At 36.2% G+C, this 12167-nt stretch overlaps 1 protein-coding gene across 5 annotated transcripts in view; it reads left to right on the top strand.

The window, feature by feature from the left end:
* KCNH7 (potassium voltage-gated channel subfamily H member 7) overlaps positions 1-12167 on the top strand; it is a 478895-nt gene that overhangs the window by 317187 nt on the left and 149541 nt on the right. For all 5 annotated transcript variants that reach the window (XM_009443595.4, XM_054679079.1, XM_063790524.1 and 2 more), the window contains exon 4: positions 10664-11092. In XM_009443595.4, the coding sequence (XP_009441870.1) occupies positions 10664-11092 (429 nt within the window). The remainder of the gene's footprint in view (positions 1-10663; positions 11093-12167) is intronic.

The raw sequence follows: 12167 nt of genomic DNA, 5'->3' as shown, positions 1-12167 counted from the left end.
ATTGTCCTATTCAGACCCTCAACACATCTTTCTTGGACTGATATAATAGTCTCATAATTAGTATTCCTGCTTTAAGCTTCTTTTCTTCAGGATTACATGTTATATTGCCATACATCACATCATAATACTCCACTGTCTATATCTTTTACAATGGTCCTCTATTGCCTAAAATATAAGACTCCAAAGCCCTATGCATGGATAATACAATCTACCTATCATGATATAGCTTCTGATACTTCTTCAGCCTAATTTCCCATCACATCCCATATTTTAATGTGGGTTCCTTGAAACTACCATTCACTTTATTCCACCTAATTTGTATCATGTGGTGTCCCCTCTACTAAAATGCTTTTCTTCTTCTAGCATACTTATTCCAAAGGACTCTTCATCTGTGGAGCATTCTTAACTCACCCACATGGGTCCTGTGAGATCATAATACCTCATACCTTTCTCTACTACCACGTTGGTGGTCACATCTATTTGCTTAGTAAACAAGTAAGATGAATGAAGAAGGCCAGGAGTAAAAATATAGAGAGAAGTGAAGACTGGAAAACTGGAGAACATCTTTATCTTATTTGAAGTGGCCCGTAACCCTTCAGCTCTACTTCATGGCAGGGACATTTTATTTTCTTCCATATAGACCTAATATTTTGCAAATAGTAAGTATCTAATACATGTTTGTAGAAGACATAAAAAGTTATTTTTTTCCTTTAATAATTAAGCTACTTTTTTCCTACTGAATGGGCATTACTCAGATTGCCTGCCAATGGTTCTTCAAGTGTGAGACCATCAGCATCACCTTGCAATGTGTTTGAAGTGCAAGTTCTTGGGCCCTACACCAGAACAACTGATTCGGAAACACAGAAATTCACCAAGCTGTGTTTTAACAAACACTTCAGGTCATTCTGATGCCCAAGAAGGTTTGAAAACCATGGTCTAGGTTAATGAGTGTTTAGATAGAACTATAAAAATAAATTTTAAGTGAAAATAAATGTAAGAAATAACCTAAAATTTCTGAAGTATCTTATAGTAATTTTTTAAAGTGTACTTTTTAATTTAATCTTATTAAGGTACTATAAAGGATATCCATTATCTTTGAAAAGATTAAAATTACACTTTCCAAATCAAAGAGAATTTTACGCTTACTAAAATTTTGAATTTTTCTAAAAGCTTCAACTGAAGCTAAGCCTAACCACACAAAATATAGTTGATAATTTAGACAATTATCTAGCTAATTTAAACCATTAAAATTTTATTCATATGCTTTGGACTCAATACTCTAGATAATTGACACATAAAATACACATTTGCCTCAATAGCTACATTACTTCCTCAAATTTGTATCTCAGTTTTTAGACCTCAAGCTAAGGAACAAAGAAATTTTCCATAGAGCTGGTTTATAAGAGGGCTTTTACAGTGTTTTTACTATTCTCCACTGAAGCTGAAAGTCATTCTTTATTTTGAAGATGAAGAGCTGCAATAGTAATATAGTTTCCCATTCAGTAAGCATTACTATAGAAACAATCTCTTTTTCAGATTAATTTAGTTAAAGGTTTTATACTGTAACTAATGTTTACTATTCTCATGTATTTGGAAGTTTCCTCTTTTTAAAGATTAAATTTGATATAGAAAAAGGAAACATGGCATGGTTGCAAAAAAGAAATCTGAGGAAAGTTTACTCATAGTTGCAAAAAATTTTATGTCATGTGCCTCCCCCACCCCCAGGATTTGAACAGAGTATCTATTTCTAAGATCAAGAAAATTGCCAGTAGTTGAAAGTGTTGCAGGAAGTCAGGGACCCCGAACGGAGGGACCGGCTGAAGCCATGGCAGAAGAACGTGCATTGTGAAGATTTCATGGACATTTATTAGTTCCCCAAATTAATACTTTTATAATTTCTTACGCCTGTCTTTACTGCAATCTCTGAACATAAATTGTGAAGATTTCATGGACACTTATCACTTCCCCAATCAATACCCTTGTGATTTCCTATGCCTGTCTTTACTTTAATCTCTTAATCCCATCATCTTCATAAGCTGAGGAGGATGTATGTCCACTTAGGACCCTGTGATGATTGTGTTAACTGCACAAATTGTTTGTAGAGCGTGTGTGTTTGAACAATATGAAATCTGGGCACCTTGAAGAAAGAACAGGATAACAACAATGTTCAGGGAACAAGAGAGATAACCTTAAACTCTGACCGCCGGTGAGCCAGGCGGAACAGAGCCATATTTCTCTTCTTTCAAAAGCAAATGGGAGAAATATCGCTGAATTCTTTTTCTCAGCAAGGAACATCCCTGAGAAACAGAATGCATCCCTGAGTGTAGGCCTCTGAAATGGCCGCTTCAGGGGGTGGCCGTCTTTTATGGTTGAAGCTGTAGGGATGAAATAAGCCCCAGTCTCCCGTAGCACTCCCAGGCTTATTAGGACGAGAAAATTCCCGTCTAATAAATTTTGGTCAGACCAGTTGTCTGCTCTGAAACCCTGTCTCCTGATAAGATGTTATCAATGACAATGAGTGCCCGAAACTTCATTAGCAATTTTAATTTTGCCTCGGACCTGTGGTCCTGTGATCTTGCCCTGCCTCCATTTGCCTTGTGATATCTTATTACCTTGTGAAGCATGTGATCTCTGTGACCCACACCCTATTCGTACACTCCCTCCCCTTCTGAAAATCACTAATAAAAACTTGCTGGTTTTACAGCTCAGGGGGCATCACAGAACCTGCCAACATGTGATGTCCCCCCCGGACACCCAGCTTTAAAATTTCTCTCTTTTGTACTGTGTCCCTTTATTTCTCAGACTGGCCGACACTTAGGGAAAATAGAAAAGAATCTACGTGAAATATCAGGGGTGAATTTCACCCGATATCTGGCTGAATTTCCCCCGATAGAGTAAAATACATTATTTATTCATTAACAATGGATGTTAATGAATGCCCAAATTGGTATATCCACACCAGAGAGCCCCCATGTGAGTATCATTTGGAAGATTGTGTTACCTAGCAACACCCAATCAGGGACAGTCCCTATTCATACATACATACAGCATTTGGGTAATTGGTGTCTGTACCATTTGTGTTTGGAACAGTCCATCAAGAGAGTATCTGTTTATGTGATGACTACATGATCATCCATGCTCAATTTTGGTTAAGATGTTATCACTTTCACAGGACTTGAATGGACTTTTTAATTTGACATTTACAAAATGAAGAAATCTATCAAAAAGAAAGTATGGGTATTGCATGCATTGATTTATTAAGCTGTTATTTTAAGCACATAGAAACTTAATTAGGTGTATATTATGCTGCTGTGTTTGCTTTCATTCCCAATCCCCTCTCACTGAGAGATTTTAACCCTAACAGGCTGAAATCAGTCCACCATCTTGTCCTGTCTTCTGCCCTATCTCCCTTATCCAAATTCATGTTTCTTGCTTCTTTGCTCTTGTGATGACCCAGCCAGATCACAAGCAGTGTCCCTCAGATATTGTCAACATTTGCAAACATGTTTACAGGAGTGCTGTTTTGCTGCTGCAGCTCCTGTAATTGTTCTCATGACTTGCTACAGCACTGACTTCCTCCGACCTCCACCTACTGCCTTTAACTCATAACTTACAGATTCCAATTTGGTCCTATCCTCATTGCTCACTATAAGATCTTGCTTTTTCTTTGGTATCTAATACCCTAGGAAATCTCACAGGATTCTTAGTCTTTCATGGCATTACCGATCGGATCTGCTCCTTTAAAGAACCTCACATCTAGCTTCAAGTTTACTAGGTCAGTAGACTCCCTGGTGATCTTTTGTTATCACTGACACCAGGCCTGCACTGGCTACAGTGGCCCATTTGTCACCCACTAATCAGGGTAGCCACTTGGCTAAAACTGAGTTCACATTGAATGATAATCTTTCCCGGTCTAGCTGCTATCTACATCATTCTTTGACAATATTCTGAGTTGTTCTACCAGCTCATAGGCAACGTCATATACCTTCCTACATATGTAGGAGTAGGAGTAGGAGAGACTCATGTCCTTGCAGGATCCCTCTATGAAAATTTTCTTCCTAAAAAGAAAAGGCAGCTATGTTAGTCATTATCTCTGTTTATCCCACCACATTTTTCTTCTCTCTCTGATTCAGGAGTAAAAGTCATGTTTCTCTGCAAATCCAGGGTTATGTGGTTGGAGAAAATTCTCACACTGATTTTAAGGCTTCCAATTTAATGTCAGGCTTGTAAGTACTCTGACATTAGAAGGATACACAGATACCAATTCACACATCCTTATTTTGTGTGATAATAGCTGATTGTAGGCTTAACTCAGATCATAATTTTTTCAGGCCAAAAGATGGCTATATTTCTCTCTCTGTACTGGACACTGTGGCCCTAAGCCCAGACATCTTCCTTAGGGCTGAGACAGCCCAGCTGCTGGAAATACCAGCTATTCCAGGTACACTGCTGCCCCTCCCTGGAAATTGTAGTTTAAGGCAGGAAACTACCTTATCCAGCATTATGGCCTTTGCCATGGTGTGGCTATAACCAGTGACTCATAGATACAGGGATGCAAAGGCCAGGTATCCTGGCTTCAGTTTGGCAGGACACTGAAGGGGCTATCCCTGCATTTGAGCTCCAGGAGGACTGGCCAATGCTTCAGCTCCATTTGAAAATCAGTTTAACTTCCTCTTCTTAATCCTGCCTTTTTAATAGCCATAACCCATGAGAGTACTCCCTCAATAAGCCTTTTCACAATCTACCTTCAGGAATCCAATCTAAGATACCCTCCCACCACCCCAACCCTTTGTGAGGGGACAGATCTCTGCTTATGACCTTTACAACAAACCTTACTTTACTCCCCATACAGATCCTCTCCTATTTCATCATGGTGTCTAATTTGCTTGACTACTTGAACTTAAGTTTCCCTCTACTTTTCAGTCCACAATTCAACCTAGCAGAACCAAGCAGGAATAAACTGCTTCTAATTATATTTAATTGGGTTTTTGCAGTAAAAATATGACATAATCAAGGTTCTAAGAATTTATAGAAATGATGAAAAATTGAGTGAAGGAAATGATTGGAAATTTGCAGTTGTATTGTGAGAAAAATCAATGATTGAAAGTAGATGGATAATTTTGCAGAGATTTTTTGTTTTTCCACAAGAAAATGATTGTTTCTAATATCCCTATATGTAGTCTTAAGTTAGAAGAATTGGTTGAAGTCAAAAGTGGGCGTCATAGTTTTCTTCCAAACTGTAATAGATGAGAATCAATTCACACAGGAAAGAAGTAGGGAGAGAGAGAGAGAGAGAAAGAGGGAGAGAATATAGTAGCAGCAGATGGATGAGGTCTTCTCAAACTGGAAAAGTTTAGTAAAGCCAATTTCTAAAGCCCCATTACCATAGGAAATAGGTTATAAATGTAGTTGTTATCATTATAATTTTATGAGAAATGTGACTAGCACAAATATGTAAGCAAATAAATTGAAAACTAAAAGGAATATCAAGAATCAACTAATCTTAGGGGATCTTAGGGGAGGTCAATGTTGAAGGGCTTTGGTGGGAGAAGGGTGAGTTAGTTATTCAACTTCTGAAATCATAAGCAAAATTGTGTGTATGCATTTATCTACATTTATTTCAAAGAGAAATCAGGATTTTCATTAGATTCTCATGTAGATATTTATGACCCAAGAAAACACCAAACCTTGGGTAAAACTAAAATTAATCAAGGAAACTGCTGTTTTATGCTAACCTGATGTGAATTTTCTGTATGAATTTGGCAAAATATTTAACATTTTTGCATGTATAGATTAAAGTGATAATTATAGACTTTTCACAGAGAAAGATGATGGGAATATCTATCTTTTCTTGGTTAAGAACTAAAAAGTTGTTAGTTACATATGCCAGGATTGATGAAGACGCCGCCTCTAAATTTATATTCAGCATCTTCACAAAAATGACATGTCCTGAGAAAGACATTATAGTAGTAGTTAATTATAACTACTATAATTATATTCATGCATATTAACAACTATATGCCTTCTTAGATGAAAAGGATGTGTTTAAACAAAATTATAATCATGTAAGCAGTTTACCAGTACTTGTAATTCTTTCTGGAAATGTGTAAAAGTATGTGCAAAACTTTATTCTGTTTCTCTTATTTCACATTTATTGAGCATTATAGTAAATAAGTTAAATAGTATCTATTTTAATTATTCAAGTTAGAAATCAAATATAATAAAATCTGAAGACTTAACTTACAAGGATGATTTTCAGTGTTAAGATCCATAACAGGATTACACTCATCTATGTTTTATATTTCATGCCTGAAAGTGCTGGCATTGAGCAAAATTCTCAATGTGCATTCTTTCCGGATGAACTGCAGTTAGACAACTAAATCTGTAATGCAATATAACATGGTCCTATTAACCTAGTGATGCAGAAAAGACCATCTGTACCACACTGGATATGACTAAACTATAGGAATAAACTAAATGCCTATGTGGTAATTAATTTAAGAAAGCCAGTGAATTGTTTTTTAAAGGAGGAGTGTAAAGTAAATGATGAAAAATTAATAAAAGTAGTCATTGACTTTCAATGCATCGTAATAAGCTTGCAGAATTGATTTGTAAACTGCTTTAAAACTCAATTTCATGTGCATTAAAGACTAATCAAATGACTTCGATGCAGTTCACTGATTTTCAACTTGGCAATTACTTGAGCATATAAAAGTTATTAGTAGAGATATGTAAGAATGCTTGCAAAACAGTTGTCAGGATGCACTGTTACTTAATCTTATTTGCGCAGATTGGTTACTCTTATCTTTGTCTTATTAATCCAGAGTTTAATGTTGAATGTACTCGTGGTTTGTCTGCACATTGTCATGTCTTTTACCACAGAGAGAAGTAGTAGAATGATGGTTACCAGAGGATAGGAAGGGTAGCAGGGTACGGGGTGGGGGATAAAGTGGGGATAGGTAATAGGCACCAAAATATAGTTAGATAGAAGGAATTAGATCTGGTGTTTGGTAGCACTTTAGAGCAACAATAGTTAACAATAATTTAACAAATATTTCAAAATAACTAAAAGAGTAGAATTGGAATGTTTCTGACACAAAAAAATGATAAATGCTTGAGATGATGCATATCCCAATTACACTGATTTGATCATTACACAATGTATTCTTGCATCAAAATATCACATGCACTTCATAAATATGTACAACTCTATATCCATAATAATTAATAATAAAAATGTTTAGTTCTATTACAATGATTTGTGTCACTATTAACTGCTAGACCACAAATGAAAGCTTATAATAATAAATTGGCCTTCTTAAATTCTCAAATTTTCTGTAACAGGTGTTGTACATAAACTTCATCAATGAGTTAAATCAAGTAGAGAGGACATGGTATAGAGTTCACCATTTTCCATGAACTATTGAGTTCTACTCAATCAACATTTTTTGTTAAATGTCAGTCAGTACAATTCCAGGAGGTTAAGATTCTCTAATTATTATGGCCAAAGCAATTAAATATTCTAGTTTTCCTACAGTCAAAATTGAGCACATTCTGAGTTCAGTTTAGAATCTGTTTGTGAAAATTCATTTACCATGCCAAGTCATTCAGTCAGAGCTGGGACTCAATGGTAAGTAAGCAAAATAGCCTGGGGCCCTGCCCTTCTGAGGCCTATGGGCCAGTCATGGAAAAAATGTTAAACAGAAAATCAACAAGTGCATAATTATTAACTGTGGTGAAAACTATGAAAGGGGTGGTAACCTGTTCAGAAGGAAGGAAAAGCTTCCCCGTGAAATCACTTTGGTGCTAAAATCTAAAGGATGAGCTCAGTAGGTGAAGTAAAAAGGATCAAACAGAAAGAAGCCATGAATCTGAAAGAAGCACAGACCTCCAGGGGAATTAAAATTCCATATGACTGGATTCTAGAGAGCAAAGAACAGAGATGAAGCTGCAGGATGGAGAGAGTTTCGTCTTCCATCCCCAAAGAGAAAGTTATTGGTAGCAGGGGAGCACAGGGGAAGGGTGGAATTGTGCAATAGTTTATATAATCATATATATTAATTTTTCTTTCTTTAGAGATAGGGTCTCTCTCTGTCACTTAGGCTGGAGTGCAGTGGCTCAATCATAGCTAACTGTAGCCTCAAACTCATAGGCTCAATCTATCCTCCCACTGCAGCCTCCCGACTGGCTCGGACTACAGGCATATGCCACCATACCTAGTTTTTTTTTTTTTTTTTTTGTAGAGATGGGGGTTCTTGCTATGTTGCCCAGATTCATCTCAAATGCCTGAACTCAAGAGATCATTATGCCTTTTCTTCACGAAGTGCTGGCATTACAGGCATAAGCCCCTGTGCCCATCTTCTGAATTTTTTTAAAGATAAAAATTATTATTTTTAAGGGTGGAAAATAATGGTACAAATGTGAAGAGTGATAGCATTTTCTTGCAAGAAATTATGTGAACCAGTATAGTAGCTTGGAAATATGTAGGAACAGTGAAGATGAGAGAAATGAAAACAGACATTCAGGAGGTGAAATCAATACAATTAAGGGATTGATATTAATGGAATATTGGGGATGAGTGGAAGAGAGAGAACAGTATCTAAAATGGTCCTCAAGTCTCAGGCTTATATGACTGGATGGATTGTGATGCCATTCACTAAAAAAAAAAAAAAGAAAAGCCTGGGCTTGGAGGGTCAGATTATGAAACTGGACTTGTTATAAGATTGTAAGGTGTCTTTCAAGTGGAGATGTTGATGAATCTATTAGATATGCAGGTTTGGAACACAGAGGAGAGGTCTGGGCTGGAGATAAATATTTAGGAGTCATTGGAGTGAAGACAAAATTAAATATGTGCATGTAGAAAAAAACCATCCACTGGGAGAGTATACTCAAAATGGAGAAATGTTCATGAGTTTTGAGAGTGTTCTTCCATGTTTTAGAAGCATCTTCAGTGCATTGAGGAAAAGTTCATAGTAAATATATTAAAAATAATGGTGTCTATGACATTTAAATAATATAAGAAGGTAGTTAATATTGCAGCCCAAAGATTTAAGTTGACTGACCATAAGGTCAGTGTGTAATTGTAAAGCCATGGATGATGTGGACCTAGACTACTGTGGGGACAATAAAATTGACAATCTTTGCATTTTCTTGTAAATCATACTTAGAGAAGCTTTGGGTTACAGATTATTGTTTGGATACTTTCTCCTATGTTTTTATGTTCTTTGAGGAGTGGAAGTTTTACTTTATTAGTTTTTTTAGTTTATAAACAAATTCATGCTTGACATAAAAAAAGATATATAAAGAAGAATGCATACATTATATCTCCCTTCTTCCAAACCCACCCACTGAGCTAGTCAACATTAAAAGTTTGAAGCTTTTATACAACATATATGAACAAATATAAGCTTTTGTTTTTTTGATGAAAATTATGTGAACACATGGAGTTTAAACTTGCTTTTTTTACTTAACGTTATATTTGAGCAACCTTTTAAAGAATATCCTAGGATTCCAAATAATAAAAATGCCATAATTTATTCAGTAATTCTCCTTCTAATGGATAATCCAATTGTTTCTAGTTTTTATGCCTTTGCAATATCCCATATGTGGATTACTGAGTCAAAATAAATGTATATGTTTTTTCACTTTAATAGATATTGTCCAAAGACTTTCCAAAGAGTTTGCAGCAATCTGCAATCCCACCGCCAAAATGTCAGAATGCTCCCCAGCATTCTTTGCCAGCACTAGATGTTATGCTTTCTTTCATTTACTGCAAAATTGAAGACTAGAAAAATTATATCCTCTTGTTTTACTTTGCAGTTTTTACTACTAGTGAGTTTATATACCTAACAAAGTTTAATATTTTAATGTTATATTTATTAGTTAATATTTTAATTTTTAACATCTGCTCTTTAAAGTTTGTATTTACTTGTCCTTCTGTGCATCAGCCACTCTGAGATATACATAACATTATATGCCATACTATCCAATTTTGGAGCAAAAAAAAAAAAACAGAAAACAGGAAAAAGAAATCTTTACCAGTACAGTACATCGCTCTTTAAAACCAAAAGTCTTTAAGAATTCCAGATGGAATGATAAACCTCTCATACACAGTTGACCCCACTTTTCCCACCCAAACTCGACTCACAATATTATTCAATACAAATATTCTAAATATGCAAGGTCTATTCTTTACCTCACCTCACTTCCTTCCTGCCTGTTCCAACACATTAGCCCCCCATCACCCATACATGTATGTAGGCTATACTCACTCCTGTGTCTATCCCTGGACTTATGATGCCTTAGATCATATTTTCTTAAAACTCTGTTCATCCTTCAATTTCCCTAGAAAAGTGGATGTATAGTGGATGAATGTTTTTATTTTATTAAAACTAAAAGTCTCATGTCATCAAAATACTTTTATGTCACTGGTGTGGATCTAATCATCAGAAATATGATAAAATTATTTACTGTTTTCTTGCTACTTATATCATACTTCACATTGGTCTCAGAGAAGTTTTCTACAATATCCCCTATTCCAACTATAACCATTGATTCATAATTATTTTTACATGGTGTTTAAATATGAGTCAACAATGTTTGTTTTTGTTACAGGATATATCATTTGCCTTATAATAATGCTCTCTCCTGTCTCCATTTATAGGGAAATTTTTTGGGTTCAAATTCCCTGGTCTGAGAGTTCTCACTTACAGAAAGCAGTCCTTACCACAAGAAGACCCTGATGTGGTGGTCATCGATTCATCTAAACACAGTGATGATTCAGTAGCCATGAAGCATTTTAAGTCTCCTACAAAAGAAAGCTGCAGCCCCTCTGAAGCAGATGACACAAAAGCTTTGATACAGCCCAGCAAATGTTCTCCCTTGGTGAATATATCCGGACCTCTTGACCATTCCTCTCCCAAAAGGCAATGGGACCGACTCTACCCTGACATGCTGCAGTCAAGTTCCCAGCTGTCCCATTCCAGATCAAGGGAAAGCTTATGTAGTATACGGAGAGCATCTTCGGTCCATGATATAGAAGGATTCGGCGTCCACCCCAAGAACATATTTAGAGACCGACATGCCAGCGAAGGTATGTTTGATTTTTTTTTAAATGGAAACATATATTAATGGGTAATAAATGATTATTTGCATATTGTTTGAAATTTCAACAATAATCTCTGTGCATTGGGGAAAGAAATGTGATTAAAGGCTATTAAAAACCTGAGTCCTACACTCAGAGTTGTTACTGATTTCCTCTTTGAACCCTAGTGAGTAATTTAGTGTCTTCTGGCTTCTTTATCTGTTTTTCTGAAATAGTATGATAACCATTATCTGCCTACCACATGGAGTGTTAATTAATTAATGCTTATTATAACATGTGCTTAGGTGATGAACACTATCATCTCAAACATAGTTAATTTTGCTGCATTTAGCAAATGATCATGCCCTGGGAAGAAAGAATTTGTGCCATCAGAGGGCTAGTTCATTGACCGACTCTTTCCAAAGGGAGCAGCATAGGAACTGTGATGTACTGAGTGATCAGAAAGCTGTAAGCTGACAGGGGTGCAAGGTAGGTAGGATGAAGGGGAAAAATTTAAAGGGAAAAAAATCCTGAAAGTCCTGATCTCAACAAAAATCGACTTGAAAAGCAAATCAGAATTTATTTCTCCCTGGCCTCTTTGAACATTATGTTCACATTCTTACATTAGCCAGTAGTGAAATTAAGGATCCTTAAAAAAAGCAGTGGCAGAAACAATTTATCATGAACATGGTAATTGATAACATCGGTTAAGTACTTACTGTGTCTGAGGCAATGTAAGTGCTTGATACGCATTAAGTCTCATTTTACTCTCATAAGAAACCCAAATTAGGAATCATTTCGAAGCCCTATTTAGTAAGTGAGGAAACAGAGGCTTAACTATGTTAAATAAATAACATAAATAACTAGACTAAGGTTACAGAGCTAGTCAGTGTCAGAGCCCGGCTTCAAACTCAGGACTGCCTGTCTCCATAGTCTACAATCAAATCCATGCAATCTTTTTCCTCCCTCACTCCTGCTCCTCCATGAAACCTTGCCATAGGAGGAGTCTGTTGAATCTCTTGACTTTCCCCAGGGAGTCCGAGAATCAAAGTTCCTGGCATGGGTACATCAGATCCGCTTTTCA

Source organism: Pan troglodytes, chromosome 13 (assembly GCF_028858775.2).
Source record: "Pan troglodytes isolate AG18354 chromosome 13, NHGRI_mPanTro3-v2.0_pri, whole genome shotgun sequence".
NCBI classification, from domain to species: domain Eukaryota; kingdom Metazoa; phylum Chordata; class Mammalia; order Primates; family Hominidae; genus Pan; species Pan troglodytes.
This window is presented reverse-complemented; position numbering and strand designations above follow the sequence as displayed.